The following is a 17,152-nucleotide window of genomic DNA, read 5'->3' as shown; positions in this document are numbered from 1 at the left end:
AGGCCCTGTTGTATTTTCTTGTAATTTTTTAAAAGAAGGTACACCGCCATCTTGTGCCAACTAAACTGACTTGAACGCACCTGACGTCGTAATTATGACTTGTCAACTCGTAAGTACGAACGTCCCAGGAAGACTTGAACGCAGCATTAGCCATAACGTTTGTCGCCAAGGATTTTCCAGAGATTTTCAGCTGGCCATTTCATTATTTCAATGTTCTTAGCTTCAAGGAACTGCTTTACCCATTTTCCAGCGTGACTGGGAGCTTTATCTTGCATGAAAATAGCAGGGAAGGTACCGTGTGTTGCTGAAAGAGGTTCTGATAAACATTTGGATTCACCTGACATGTAGCTGTATAAGAGGCCCATCTCCTGCTGCAGAAAACATCCCCCAAAGCATGACACTTCCTCCTCCACCTTTCACTAACTTCTTTACGCACTTGGGCTTCAGTCTTTCCTCAGATTGACGATGAACATAATGTTTCCCATCAGACCCAAATAAATTAAACTTGCTCTCATCACTAAAGTAAACTTTGGATCAGTTCACCTCTCTCCACACAACATGCTCCTCAGCAAAGGCGAGCCTGGCCTTTTGATTCTTTCTGCTGATGAGAAGCTTGGTCACTACAGAGTGCGCTTTCAGTCCGACTTCTCTTAAACGTCCCGAGACGGATCCTTACCCTGTTCAGCACTGAACTGGCGAGCAATTCCAGCTACAGTGTTGAACCGACTTCCCATTGAGAGACAACCTGCTGTCGCAGGGTTTCAGTCAACCTTAGAGCGGCCCACTTTCTAGCAATCTCAGTGAAAATTCGAGGAATGCTACCAGTTAAATAGGGTTTGTCATATAATAAAGGAAATTAGCACCAGGTGCCAGATTAACACCAATAACTTGTATGTATCTGCAAGTGTTCTCTAATTTTGTTCAGAGTTCTATATATATATATATTAAGAGCGGTATTTTGTATAAATAACATATTAAAAGTTTTCAAATATATTACATATTAAATTCTATATAAATGTATTAACAAAAGATGGTAGGTAAAGTTGTAGTTTGAGAGTTGTGAAAGAAAATAAATAGGCCCTGGTCAATCATACCAACGTTTTTTGGTTTTCGAATGGAAGACCACATGTACTACACGTTATGACTATGTACAATAAATCTAAAATTGGGATCAAAGAACATAAAAATATGATGTCATATGAGAGAGCAGAAAAATGACCTTACTTAAGTGATCTTAGTAGAGAATATGGCATTAAACCACTAAAATGTTTTTACCATTATTATTATTAGAGCCCCTGATTGCATTATGTAAATCCATTCAGTGAAAGAACGTGCTCGGAAATAAACACAAAACATTGTGGTATTCAAAAACAAGGTACTTTATAGTTGATGTCAATGACAAACGTTAGAGCAAAGGTCCCAAAAAAAGTTCTATTGTAACAATGGAAAAACAAAGTGACAAAAATAATATGCATTTCTTACATTTTGTAAACCTAGAGCTGTTCTCAAGCCACAGTGGTCACAGGTATTACTGGCTGATAAGTGTTTTTTTTCTCCTTTTGGACAAACTGAAGATATATCTGACGAGCATCTGGAAAAAGCCCTTTGATGATTCCAGATGTTTCTAAAGGAACGACCCTAATCTTTTCCTAGTCTTCCTCCAGACCCAAAAATACGTCCCGAGGAAGAGTAAAAAAACCAGAAAAGAAACGAAAGACAGTCTAACATGTGGCATAGTGTGTAGTTCACCTAAAACAATGCTCTACATAAATACAATAAAGTCTATAGTCTGTATGTCACAAGTGCTAGATAACTTTCTGGTTGTTGTTGTAAAGTATTCAAAAGTCATTTTTCTTTCATTCCATTTTTAAACAAGTAAAAAGCACATCTGTCGGACACCAAGAGCATCAATCCGTCTGTGTACTGACCAGAAACAGAGGAGGAAAGAAGAGCTTCCATCCCATGCGTTCTCCAAAGCCTCAACCCTCCCGTGTTCCTCCTTTGTGCAAATATGTTACAAGGACAGACAGGCATGCTGACGCACAAACCATGCAGAAATCTACAGCTATGAATGTAAAAGAGAATGAAAGAAACTTCACCCTGGCCTGCAAATAAACAACTGGCCAGACCTCATGGCAAATTAGCAGGAATGACAAGAAAGGTTTAAAAAAAAAATTTGGAAAAACAAATGCAGTTTTTGTTTTTATACAAAACGGATGAACCGGATTGAAGTGTCCCTTTGACAAGACTGTATTGATAGGCAGCCGTTAGTATCGTTGCAGAGTGGTTTGTAGTGGTGGTCCGGTTGAGTATTACTATTATGAGATTCTTTGGGAATGTCGCTTTACATTTCCTGGACACTTTCAAATCAGTGTCAGCCTTCGCACTTCATCCTTGAAAGTAATTCAGACGAGATTTGATGGGCTTGGTCTGGATATGATACTGCAAAAATGCCCAAAATAGATCATGCTTAATAGGAGTAACAAGATTTTACAAAACAGAAAAAAAAAACCAGAGAACGATTGCTGATATCATTACCGCAAAATTAAACACGAACTGTCACAAAATCATGTCCAGGTAGCATTTCACCCGAAAATCAAAAGGAGGTTAATAAGAAATTATATTTTGCATAAAGAAACTGAAGCTTTTTTTGGGGGGATTTCTTGCATTATGAAATTCTTTTCATGATAATTATGCAAATTTTCCCCCAAAATTTTCAGGACTTATCAGGTTTTTGTTAACTCTCATTAGAATCTCATGAGCATAACAACTTTTTTAATTTAAAGAATTGTATTATTTCACAGTCAAAGCTGAAGTGCACCATAAAAATGAATGTTTGAAGATAAAACAACAATTATTAGAGCATGTTTTACAAGAAAAACAATTTTAGTTTTTCTACTTCAAAATTTCATTCAATGTGTTGTTTCTTTGTAATTATTTGTGTAATTTACTATCAATTTCTGAGTGATAATTGTTTCTACATGATCTTTTTTTTTTGTTAAGTGTGTGTAATTTCTACACCTAATTTCTAACACTTATTTTGGAACCTGTCTGCCATTGGTCGAACAAACAGACAGCCACGCCCCCAAACTCACACCATTGGTTGAGCCCGTTTTGCTTTTGTTGGACTCGTTGTTTTTTTGTTTTTTTTTTAAAGCAAAATGTAATTTCTTATTTCCTTTCTCTGGGTGAAATATGACCTGGAAATGTTCTTGACAGGCTAAAGTTATTCAAACCTTAAAAATACGCAAAAATAACTGAAATCCATCTTGGATGTACCACACAGAAGGATCATTATGATGTCAGCATCTACTCTAGTTGGTCTATCCAAATGGACTTTTAACCAATGGAAATGTACAGTGTCAGTCCATAATATTTATGTTTTAGAGTTTAGAGAGCACTCTGTCAAACTGAAGCCTGAAACCATGAAGATCCGTTTGATCAAGAGTTTACGGTGCCAGAGTAATGCTACTGCGAATGCATGAAACCAATAAACAGTGCCTTCAGTGGAATCAGCGACGGCCGAAGCCAGACCACATACTGAAATATATCACTTTGCAATACTAGTTTTCTTATTAGAGTCTGCAATAATATATAATATATCTATAGATCTTTGTAATATAAATCTACTATGAACAGAACGTAGTAAATACACAATTGTCGGAATCATTATACAAATTAAAAGCATCTCCCTCCCACCGCATACAAAAAAACCCTAAATAAAACAAATTTAAAAAGGCGTGTTACTCTCTAAAACAAGAAACTAAAGACGTAAGTATGTAAAACACATGGTCAACTACATACAGACTGACAAACAAGTAAAAAATCCAAAAAGTACAACAACAACAACAAAAAAAAACAGGACAAATGAGCTCTATTAAGGAAATAACAGGCATGAACCCAAAGTGGAGTAGTCATATGTGACAGGCATATATAAAAATGAAGTCGAGGAACAATGGCAATGGTGAATCAAATCTCCCGCCTTAATGCGTCTCATATCGAACATGACACACAGAACAAGAATGCCAAAGGTAGTTGCCGAGAGGCTAAACATGAGTCAGGGTTGTCAAACAAATTATCGCCTCTTCATCAGTCCAGAATCAAAAAGTTCAATGTACAATCAAAGTCAAGCCAAATGATCTACTGTCAGCATGCATAATTGCGTATATATACAGTTCTATGTGCCGCTTCGAAGCACCGCTGTGGCTCCGAAACTACGTCAATGTCCCATGCAGATTGTCTGAGTATCACAGTCATCTCAGAGGCGTTTTATGATTGTTTTCCGAGTGGAAGCTGGTGGTCCCGCTACTTCCTGGATTGTGTCATGCGACGGGCACATGTTTGGTAGCACCTGCCCCTAACCCTCCTCGCTCAGGCCTGTCGGCAGGAAACCAGCGCTAAATCTCACCAGGTGGCACGTCTGAAGGCTCAGTGGTACATTTAAAATCGGTAACCAGCCCTTTTCCGCTTGTTTCAAAGGTGTCAATAAAATTGACCATCTGCTGAGTAGAATAATAGTAGTGATACACTAGTGCCCTTTGATTAACTGTAAAGTAACCGAAATACTAGACATTCATAGCTATATAAAAGTACAACATGTGGAGAGAAGGAAAAATAGAAAGTCTGTCTCGAACGACGCGTGGTCATCGCAGCCCTATCCTATATGCTCACAGCAAACTCAAGCTTGTCGGCGCTGTTAAACTACGAAGGGGGAATTCTTAACTTGGCAGATGGAAAGCTGCATGCCGGTCAACTTTTCAGAGGAGGAGGCGCGTATTTGGTCATTAGAGTTGAAACGAGTCGCTACATTGGCTTGCCTTTTAAAGCGCTGGAGAATTCAATCGAACGTTTTGCCCTTGGATAGCTGGCAACTACCTTAAAGTTCGTTTGTCAGTGACACTTAAAGTCATGTAACGTCCAACACAAGCACAATAAAAATGAAGGAACATAAAACAGGTCATAATGTGTGTGAAACATGAAGATATCTGCAGGGAGTTCCTGGTAAACATGCTGAGGGTTTCTCGATTCTTCAGGCCAGCCTTTGACCATCGGGTGTCAAGAAAAACCGAGACGGCGAAACGTTTTCCCTCTTTTAACTAGTTTAAGGCAATGTTCTTCTGGATCCATCACGGAAACTCTTTTGCAAAAGGCACAAACTCACATTGTTGACTTTCTGTTGGGCTTCCCAGAATCCTTCGATCTCTCTCCCAATCACATCATCCACCCTCGTGAAGCAGTAACTGGAATTGCGAATGGAACGAGTCACTTTTTTCTCCAAGAATAAAAGAAAGACAGACAAACGAACAGAGAGAGTCGACAAATAAAAAAAACGTAGGCCGTAACAGCCGAAATCAGTCTTATAGTGGCTCTGGAAAATAATGAAAAAGTTCATGTCGAAAGCACCAGCTCTCACATCTAACAATGAAACGTGAGTCTATGTCCTGCTCAAAAGTTAAGTGTCCCTGCGGACAGACCAGGTTGCACAATCCCGGACGTTCTGCCACAGACAGAGACAGACTAACACGGCTGAGACGTTTGTCGAACTCTGGGTGTCATGGAGATTTCTTCAGGCCGTTTCGGATCCCGTGCTCAAAGCGCGCACATCGTGGGACAAAAAATGAAACGGATGGAGAGAGTAGAGCGACGTCAGAGGCCTTGAAGAGGCTATGAGCCAAGAGGGTCACCAAGGCAGTCGATCGGACCTTCTACAATGGAGGTTCCTCTTCCATAGGCTCCTCCTCTGTTCTGTGGGGCGACACACATACACAAACATTACGTCACACATGAGCACAACACATCTTTTCACTTGTGAATTTCCATGACTTTTCCAGATATTTTAATAAATTTGAATATAATCAGCAATTGAATATTTTCGAGCCAAGCACAAGTACCAGTGTTAATTTGTATCTGGTATACTATAGTATAGAGCTAGGTTTTGACAAATTTCACGATTCGATTCTCATTCACAAGCTTGCAATTGGATTCGATTACAAATTTGATTCGATTTCAATTATTTTGGATACATATTAGGTACAGTGCATGCCAAATTTTCTTAAGGAAAAAAAATCTCTCTCAACTAATGCCGTAAAATTTACATGAGAGTCAGTTGGTACTGCATTACTATAATACTGAAGGTTAAAATTGACTGATTTGTGCTGTAACTGCTTAAATTACACTTAATGAAGGTTAGAAAATTAGGTTACAATTACTTCAGTTAGTTTTTTGGAAATATACACATTTAAATACTGGCTGTCATAAAAACTTGGGACGGATTTATTTTTGAAACATAAATAAAACATTAAAGAACAGTAAAAAATTATAATGAATATTTTATGGTGCGTATATTTAGCTAAATGCTCCTCTCTACAGTTTATTTTTCTGGCTGACTAACGAGCTTATGGTCACCGAATATGTTTGTTTCTGAGGTAAAGGTGATGTTACGTGACATTGTTTACTAGCCGTTATATTGACGTCTTTACGCAGCTGAAACACTGATTGAGCGATTACATGAGACAGGATACGGATTGTAAAGTTGTACTCTTTCTTTTAACTTACCTTCGGATGTTTAGTCACGTTTATTTTGTGCTGAAGCTGGTATTAATGTGGAGGAGATGATCAGTTCAAATGCGCTATGTGCTGCCGTTTCTGTTGAGCAGCGGTCACTATACATTAAACGGCGCCAAAACGGCATTTATTGTTTGAATACTGCAATACAATGGACATAAATTGAAATCAGAGACTTTGTTTCATATTAAAAGTAGCAACGCACAATGCTTATTGTGATTTATTGGATCGGAGGTGCCCTTCAACGTTCCGTCCATTAACTGAAAACAGGCTAGATTAATCGATTCTTGGAATTTAAGAATCGATATAGTTTCGTAAAAATGAGAATCGATTAAAATCGAGATATCGATATTTTTTACCCAGCCCTACTATTGTATTATAGTTTTTTTTCTTCAAAATATTTTAAATATTTAACTAAAATGTTTTTGTTTTATGGATTTAGTTTAATTTTTAGTTAACTATAATAACCCTGACAAGTACAATAAATTTATATTCACAATATAATGTTCATGAATTTAAGATCTGATTTATTTGAATATTTTTCCTAGACCTGGAAATCGCAAGATATTTCCAGGTTTCATTGCCTCTGGGAACACCTGTGTACATGTATTTTAATATTATTTATATACTATTATAGTATTTATTTATATTTTGAATTAGCTTCTATTTTTATATTCTTAGTTTTAATGTTAGTTTAATTTGTTTTGTAATTTTATAACATGTTTTTGTCATTATTATCATTTTTATTTATATTTCTCTTTTTTTTATTTAGTTTCAGTAATTTTTGTACTTTTTGAACTAATTGAACTTATTTTATTTCAGTTAGCTGCTAAGGCAACATACATTTTAAAATTTCATATCAATTTTACGTTTTCATCCAATATTTATATTTTATTTTATTTCAGCTTAATTTCAAATAACATTTTAATAGTTTTAGTTAAAAATAAAAACAATTACACAAATGTATAAAAAAAAACGTGTTTACAAAAAAGACTTTACTTGGCATCCTTCAGTAAGGAGGTGCTAATGTAATTATATTTAAAAGGTGTAAGATGCTAAAAATCAATTGAATGGCTTTTGTGTCTTAGTCTGAATATGACCTGAACCAGTTTTGTATGAGTAGTAAAAACAGTATGCAAATTCATGGAAAAGGACAGAAATGGTGCATGGCAGAGTCATACAAAATTTGATTGTTCTATTTGGGAATTTGAGGAAATCAGGAGGAAATTGAAACAGCCAGAATAATGGAATTCAGGGTCAGGAGCGAAAAAAAAAAAAGGAATTTTGCTTCAAAAGTTATAAGCTAAAATGTTCATGAAATTTTGAACTGTGTTCTGGTGGCAGAAGAGTGTTTGAGACCCTCCAAAATGAGTCTGCCAAACGCCCAGCCAGAAAACAGAATATTAAACTAGGAAAATCAACACTTATAATAAGTGTCAACACACTTTCTGCACTTGGCCTGTTAGGAATAACAGGAAACAATGTGAATTTGAACCTGTGCTAGGCACATGAATACACATGTGTGTAAGAGTGTGAGTGTGTGAGGAAGGTCCAGAAACCTCAAGCATCTGTGCTCAATGCTGCCTGAGTGTTTTCAATTAGGACTCTGGCAGAGTGTGTCTCTCAGAAGCCTGACGCTGCTGGACGTCTGCCCCGCACCAGCCGCGCACATTAAGAGAGTCTCGCCTGCTTATCAACTGCCCTGCACCTCTAGAACACTGCTGTCCCATCACAGAGCCCCCACACAATCATAAATACTCACGGGTCACAGAAACAGACACACTCAGGAGGCCTGCTATGAGCAAATATATGCCACTTTCCAGGAATAATACAGTCTGAAACTCGTTTGTCAGTCATTTTTTGAGCAAACTGTCGATGAAAGGAGGTGCTTAACCTTAACAAAATGCTGGAAGTCAATCTAAATGTTATATGAATCGTTTTATTTTCATTCATGCTTGGAAATGTTGAGACAGGTCTAAATAGTTTAAAACAGATTTTGGTGTTTTTGCTGAATTTCTGATGTGGTTTTGTTATTTTCTAGATAATATTAATTTTAATTTACTAGTGCTGTCAAACGATTAATCGTGATTAACCGCATCCAAAATAAACGTTTTTGTTTACATAATATATGTGTGTGTACTGTGTATATTTATTATGTATATATAAATACACACACATGCATGTATATATTTCAGAAAAATAGGTTGTGTTTATATATTTATTTATAATATTAATTATAGGAATATAAATATAGACATGTAAATATTTTCAAAATATATACTGTATGTGTGTGTATTTATATACACATAATAAATATACACAGTACACACACATATATTATGCAAACAACAACTTTTATTTTGTAAGTGATTAATCGTGATTAATCGATTTGACAGCACTATAATGTAAATTTTTATAACATAATTGTAAAATTATAATATATTAACACATATATATGGGTTATTATTAGAGTTAACTAAAACTACAATTAAAACCATAAAAAAAGTATTACTTGAAATATAATAAATGTTAAGTAAAAATATTAAAAACTTATTTCAGCTAGTTGCCAAGGCAACATTTCTCATTTTACTTCAGTTTAACTTGATGTACTAAAATAACTAAAACAGAAATAAAAATAAATAAAAACTATATAGAAATACGTAAAAAAAAAAAAAAAAACCTACTAAAATGACAAAAACAAACAAAATGATTAAAACTAACCAAAAACACTTTAAATGAATATGGGAAATCTAAAAACTTTTTAAAAATAGCAATGAGAACTATAATACAATCCTAATGCTACTAAAATAACTATATATATAAATATAATAAAACAAATATTAATAATAGTTTATACTGTAAACAAAAAACGAGTAATGGGACCTAAGCGGTATTTGTGGAATGTACCATATGACAAACTCAGCTATAACTGCACCTCTTTCCCATGTGCTTGTTGGCCACAGACAGGGAGGCCATGGCGGTCACCGTCTCTGCCTCTTCAGTTTCACATCTCTGAGCCTCCAGCAGAGAGTAGCCCAGAGTCGAGGCAGATCTCTGCAGCGAGCGCCAGTATTTACCTAAGCACAAAGCTCAGCCTTAAACATGACACAGCACTTTATTTACAGGTGTAAGACGTCAAGTAGCATGCAAAGACATCATATGCATGCCAGAGTTATGACTAAACAGCATAAAATTGTGAAAGGGCGTTCCTGTAGCGATACCAGTACAATATCTCACGGTTCTCAACCAATCAGATTTGAGAACCAGAACGAACTTTTGTATAAAAGAAGTCAATCACAATTTGTACAGGTTGTTCAGGGGTAAGTTTATATAAAATAGACTACACTACATTAATTGCTGCAACAGTTGTGTACAATATGTATCAGGTCTTCTGTGAATGAACTGTGAAACTCTGCGTGCACTCACTGTGGACTTCCAGAACTTTCTCCATGGAGTGAATAGCATTGGGGTTCGGCCTCTGTTGTAGCACGTCTTCAGAAAGAGGGTCCAACTGAAAGAAAGATTAAACAAATGTCAGGTTAAACCTTACTGTTGCATGAAAACTCTATACTAAATGATTTTGGATAGTGTATATATACTCAGAAAAACAAAAACGAAATTGCAATTATGTACATGGGTCAAAGACGAAAAAGGGTTTAAGCTAGGGCTGCACGATAAATGTGATTTATTGATGGTGATGAAGATTTACCGCTGATTACAGAACTGGCTTTCTGACAAGATGCGCTTTAAATATCGCATGCGATTTATCGTGCAGCCCTAGTTTAAGTATAAAAACAATAAGTGTAATAATGCTTTAAATTGTTGTTTCGCCAAAAACTTTTCTGTTTAATTTAATTGCAATTTTGCTTTAGTTTTTCTGAGCAAAAAATAAATATCATACATTTTTCCCTGATTTACAGAAGAGACCCACTAAAATGTCATTCAGTGTAACAATCTTGTCAGGCATATTTACAACAAAAATCAATTTATGACATATTAAAAGACCAATTACTTTCACCCCAAATACTAATTAGCTGTAATTTTACATTTTTTAAATTTGCCACTATCCTATAGGTTTTGCCCATTTGCCAGTAAGAATTTTTTACTCATTTAAAACACAATCAAATTTAATATGCTCACTTATTCTTTTATATATTTTAATATGTACACGTCAGAATAAGCATGTTGTTTAAATTTTTACATAAATATTGTGTTACACTGACAATGTAACATTATTTCAACCAAATTTTGACATTTTATTCTACAAAAACTTATTTGAAACCTTAAAAGTAGACACTTTACTTACATTTAATGTGCTTTCTATGGACATAAAATCACCTTTGTAAATGTATTTTGATGCGGACATCTTAATGTCTTTGACTCACATATATATGATGTTTTAAAATGGAAAAAAATTATAAATAAAACAGCAACAATATATATACACATTGTAAAAATGAGTGCAATTTTAATAGTAAAATATAGTAAAATGTACAGTTTGTTCTGTAAATGTGTTTACAGTTTTTCTGAATTTTTTACAAAATTATTCTGGAATCCACAGCTGCCAAAATGATTTTGAAAAAACTACAGATTGTTATTTTACAGTGCATATTATGGAAGCTTGTTTTCTGCCACAGGATAAAAAAATTAAGTAAGAGACTTTTTATCTCACAATTTTTAACTTTTTTTCTTGCAATTCTGACTTCTTGCAATTCACTCGTTAACTTCTCAACTCACAATTCTGAGAAGAAAACGCAGAATTGTGATATTAACTCCCAATTGCGAGAGAAAAAAAAGGTAAAAATTGTAAGATTAAAAACAACAACAACAAAAAAAACAAACATTGCAATTACCTTTTTATTTTTTATTTTGTGGAGGAACAAAAACATTGTGAGACAAACTCCGAGTTCTCAAAAAAGTCAGAATTGAGATATAAACTCGGAATCGCGAGACAAACTTGGGAGCAAGTGAGAATAGTGAGTTTATATCTCATAATTGTGACTTTTTTCCCTCAGAAAGGTTAGTTTATATCTCGCATTTTTGACTTTTTTCTCAGAATATATATAGAATAAAAAGCTAAACATTTGAGAAAGTGTTTCCAGAATGCAGTAATTTGTCTGTCCTCACCAAAAGTGAAATAGTGCAGAGCTACAAAATCACATTTGATGTTTAACACTCCTATGTGGAGTGGGATTTTGGAGAACATATACAATAAATCCACTGAGTTATTTCTGGTCTAGTTATTGTTTTCAGGGACCACCGATGGCTACCTGGCGATAAATGCATTAATAGCAAGCTTGTGTTTGCACTGTAACGGAGGCTCACAGATGTGCTGAATGCTGTGCTTTAAACGTAGTCAACAATGCAGTGCTTTGTTGCAGCACGTGGGCAACGAGACCTCGTGCTCCGGCAAACCCTCACGACAGCTCAGGCACCAGCGGGGCCATGGCCCAGAGGAAACAGCCAGCATGCGATGCTGCATTCCTGATGTGGAATGATTCCATTTCCCTTTGGCTCTCGGTTGCATTTTTTCACCCCCATACAAAAAAAAAAAAACTGGAAATCTACAGCCAAGCGTTTCATGTGCAAACATTGAAGATGGAGAAAAGGGCATGCATCCTGTCACTTATCCTTCATAAACCATTTGCATGAACAAGAGCAGACAAAAACAGGCATGAAAACTGGGTGGAGTGATTTTGAAATATTAGAGAGAGAGAAAGAGGGAGAGATCATTCTCTACTCCTGGCCAAGCTGGAAGCTTTGGTTTAAATAAAACAAATAAGACGAGGGCCCGGAGGACTGGAGGCGTTGGGAAAGGAGACTTTAATCCTGCTGTGGCACGACACACAGACATATCAAACCCCCTTTAATAACATTTAAAATTGTAATATATATACAGTATATATTAGGGCAGTCAAAATGACTGAAAAACTAAATTCGAATTTTCTACTTAATATCAAAATTCGAATTATATTCGAATTTAAAAGGCATAATTTCAGTTAGGGGGAAAAAAGCTTTTGGCTTCTCTCCTGAGTTATTATGCAATTGCAAATATTATGCACGTTTCTTCAAAGCGTAATAAAATAACACGACTATCTTTGAAAAAAAGTGCATAATGTTTATAAACCATATATAATTAATAAAGTTGCTTAAACAGTTAGAAAAAAAACAGCACCATGCATGTATGTATAGTTTAATACAAAGGACCGAAAACCAATCACAAAGAGTAGGCTACTTTCTTCATTTAAAAACATGAGATACAGTGGGATGGGGAAAAACCGCCATAACGTCTTTAGACATTTTTTTTATAAGTTAAACTTGCATTAATTTTACATGGCTTTCTAAACATGCCGCTCTTTGCGAGACGCGAGTGCAACGCTGATAGATGTCCCTCTAGAAAATGTGATAAATACGCGTTCTGTGTGAACGGCTTGGTTTCAGTTTTGACGTAAACAACATCTTCTCCACACTGATGCTCTCGTTTTCCGCAATATATGAATGAACAACGTAGCAGCGCTGCATCTAGTGAGATTAACTGGATAGGCTAACAAATGCAATCAATGACACATACATCGTCATCGCATCTCGTGCGCCACTGATAAGGCTGCCTGACAGCTGACGCAGACCTTAAATTCAAATGCAACGTTTTTGCATTCAAATGTGGATTTTTTTTTTTAATTCAACGAATATTCGAAATTCAAATTGTTTTTTGACAGCCCTAATATATATATATATATATATTACAATTTAAAATTTTATTAAATGGACATAAATCCCTCAGCATTTCTAAATACTAAAAGCATACAATGCAAGTAAGTAAACTAGTGAAGTAAAAATATTTTAACTCTAAATATATTTTAATTGTTTTACATACATGGTCCCAAATTTGTATAAATTTTACTGGTAGTCCACTGTATGAAGATTTTTTTGGGGTATGATATGTCACCGTTTACTTTATTTTGCTATCATCACTTACATAAATTAACTATAGTGTCCTGCACCCATTAGTAAAAAAATATAAAAAATTATAAAATTATCTGGTGTCTGAATAATTTTTGGCTTGACTGTGTGTGTGTATATATATATATATATATATATCAAAATATATTTACAATTAAAATACCTTTATTAAAATAAAATTTATTAAATTGATCTAAATTGACAGTAGACATTTATAATTTTACAGAAGATTTCTATTTCAAATAAATGCTGTTCTTTTAGACTGTCTTTTCAATAAAAAATCCTGAAAAAAAATTACCACAGTTTCCACAATATATTAATAAGCACAATATATGCTGTTTGCAACATTGACAATAATAAGAAATGTTTCTTCAGCAGCAAATCAGCGTATTAGAATGATTTCTGAAAGATTATGTGACACTGAAGACTGGAGTAATGATGCTAAAAATTCAACTTTGCATCTCAGGAATAAATTACATTTAAAATAAATTCAAACAAAAAGAGTTTTTTTTAAAATTAATAATACTTAATATTTTTAATTAAATAAATGCAGCCTTGGTGAGCCCAACTGTTTTTTTTTTTTATTTAAATATCTTGCTGATTCCAAACCTGACAGGTTGTGTGTGTGTTTGTGTGTAGTTATTTGCATACACACACAATTCAGGATGAGTGTGAAACAAGAGCAAGTTCAGTAAAGTGTAGCCCAAGATTCAGGGTTGCCAGACAGAAAACTCTCACGCTGGACAAGAAAGAGCCTTATTCAGCCACTGGCACCCCACACACTGAGCTTTGGGTGAGATCAAACGGACAGACCATAAAAACTGAGAAGATAGTGTTCACCCAACAGCTCTCCTGCAACACTTCCTGAATACAGTATTTGTTCTGGGGGAGAAGTCTTGAAGAGGGTCATGTCTCATTGACTCAACTTTGTAATGTTCTCAGACTTGGAGCACTTTAAGCAAGTCACCCTGGCAAGTTCCTAATTACAAGCTTGCAAATCATAGTTATGACATTGCGCCTTCAAGTAACTGTGGTCAGAATAAAATAAACATGTTGGCCAATGTCATATAAACAAATTTTTACTACTTTGCACGTTATAATAAATACAAACAGCAAAAAACTAGAATTAGGTGTGTAAATGATGCTTAATCTATGGATTTTATCATTGTCATGCTGCCCCAGAGAATGATGGGAAATTGTTGCACAAATCAAATACATTAGCTAATTAAACGATATTAAATTTATTTTATATATATAAAAAAAAAAAATATATATATATATGACGTTTTTATATGCACAATTTATATATATTTGTTATTATTTATTTACCTAATACACCAGCTAATGACAATATATATATATACAATAATTATCTGTCAAGTTTGATCACTATTCTGTAATCATTATATATAATCATATATATATATATTTAAAATAAAATCTATAATTATGTATGTGGTATGTGTGTGTATATGTATATATATATCATATCATATATTATTTATTATATTATATAATAAAATTTTATATCGTTAAGATAATTATGCTCAATATCAATTTGCTTCTGCCATGATTCTTCAATTGACATGTTGCCAACTCTGAAAGTCTGGCCTCAAAGAAAATGCAGAGTTTCCCACAGGTACGACATTGCAGTCGCGTTCCTCTCGTAAATACGATCATTCCAACATGACTCGAAGTCAGCGGTCCCATATGGAGGGGTGAAAAGTCTGCATGTGTGAGGCCAGCTGGACATTCATTCACACTTTCCTGCTGTGCGGTTTGACTGTAGGTCAACACTCGTCCCCCCAGAACGCTCCCTCAGGAATCCTCGCGCTTCAGCCCGGCCCCTCTCGGCTCTCCAATCCCGCTGCGACTGCGACCCTCTGCTGCCCTGGCACTGGCCGAGTGGGAGGGGTCCGACCTGTCCGTCATTGTGATGGACGGCCCTGCCGCACGTCTATAAACTTTAATAGGTCTTGTCAGCGCACGCCAAGCTGCTTGGCAGGTATTAAACGCATGCCATTTGCCAGCATCCAGCATGACAGTGGGATTTATTTGATTTTCCCTCTCGCCCGCGGCTTGTGTGTGAGGACCTTCACATTCTCCAGGAAAAAGAAAAGCTTCAGTTAGGATGGTTTCTGTCAACCTGCCTGCAGTAATATACATTCTGACTGTTTGAGAACGAGGCACGTCCTTCAAATATGGATGAAGCCAAACAAACTGGGAACTTCATGCAAAACAGGGTTACTGAAAGAACACGGAACAGTGCAGAGAAGCAAAGAATAACAAAGTTTGACTGTTTGCAATACATTAAGCCAGTGGTTCTCATATTTGTGGGCAATGCCCCACTTTTTAAGTAGAATAACTAAAACTACTGAAAAAACAAGCATATTCACATGTATCCGTTTATGTGATATTTACAAATGAGAAAAAACAGAAGCCTACAATATTGGCAGTAACATTAATTTTCTGTATTTACTTTCAGCTTTATATATTCTTTCTGATACATGATGGAATGGTTTTATTGGTAAAAACAATGAAAGCTGTATTTTCTTTTAGTTTTTAACAGTTTGGTTAATGAAATTACATGATTCACTGAAAAGTCAAACTTTATTGCCAGCAGAGCAACATTGTTCTGTAAATTTCTGTTATTTTAATGATATAAAAATGACTAAAACAATGAACATAAAAAATAAATAAAATGTTTTATATATATTTAAAATAAATATTTTTTACAGTATTTTTTTTAAATAATTGAAAAATAATTATATTTAGTAAAATAATAATAATAATAATTTCAAGAGCAGTATGAAAGGAATAGATAACTGAAAGCAAAACTCTTATCATTTCATAAGTCTTCTAATTACTTTGCATGAAATTTAAGTCATTATTCACGTAAAATATTGCCATCCCTGCATTCAGATCTGCATAATCAACACCAAAGAAGGTGGCTGAGAAACTCATTTGTTCTTATATAGTTGACAGGGTAGATTAAAATGTGTGAAAGCAAACAAGATTTGGGAACTAGGGAAGTCTCCAGAAACTTACAGATCCACTGTATTAACTAGGGGTGGGAATCACCAGAGGCCTCACGATACGATATTATCACGATACAATATTATTGCGATTTTAAATATATTGCGATATTCTGCGATATATTGCAATTTCTTACCCTTTTCCAACTTTCAAATTATGTCCCCAAAGGAAAACTTTGACAACATCTGTTTTAACTAAAAAGAAACATTTCTAAGTTTGTTTATCTCACTTCAGTTTTATAGTTGCAGTGCAAGATGGGATTGTCAAGCAGATAAACTGACCAACACTTTCATGAAAACCTGCCATAAATGTTGTATGCGCCTGGCAAACTCAACTATTTGTATTACAGTCTAGTCTAGTCCACCTTAATTAAATGTAAACAGGTATGCACTGCTGTGCTACTACAGGTATATTGAACAGTGCAACTTGAATTTGTACAAAAAAGTTGTGAAGACCCTTCAGCAATTGGGGAATTTGAAAGTAAATTACTGTTAAATTTAAATTAAATAAAATAAAACATGTAGTCTTACGTCTAGGGATGCACAGGAATGAAAATTCTGGGCCGAAACGGAAACCGAAAATTCTGGATGCA

General features: G+C 35.0%; 1 protein-coding gene across 1 annotated transcript in view; it reads right to left on the bottom strand.

Annotated features, from left to right (window-relative positions):
• Positions 1 to 3,004: 3,004 nt before the first annotated feature.
• LOC107560613 (histone deacetylase 4-like) overlaps positions 3,005 to 17,152 on the bottom strand; it is a 138,392-nt gene continuing 124,244 nt past the window's right edge. The window contains exons 23-25 of the mRNA XM_016244843.1: positions 9,991 to 10,075; positions 9,500 to 9,641; positions 3,005 to 5,745 (exon numbers count right to left, since the gene is read on the bottom strand). Coding sequence (XP_016100329.1) covers positions 5,706 to 5,745; positions 9,500 to 9,641; positions 9,991 to 10,075 — 267 coding nt within the window. The 3' untranslated portion in view covers positions 3,005 to 5,705. The remainder of the gene's footprint in view (positions 5,746 to 9,499; positions 9,642 to 9,990; positions 10,076 to 17,152) is intronic.

This window comes from Sinocyclocheilus grahami, unplaced genomic scaffold, assembly GCF_001515645.1.
Source record: "Sinocyclocheilus grahami isolate Dianchi unplaced genomic scaffold, SAMN03320097.WGS_v1.1 scaffold735.1, whole genome shotgun sequence".
NCBI lineage: Eukaryota > Metazoa > Chordata > Actinopteri > Cypriniformes > Cyprinidae > Sinocyclocheilus > Sinocyclocheilus grahami.
Note: the sequence above shows the minus strand (reverse complement) of the source record. Positions and strands in the feature narration are given on the sequence as shown.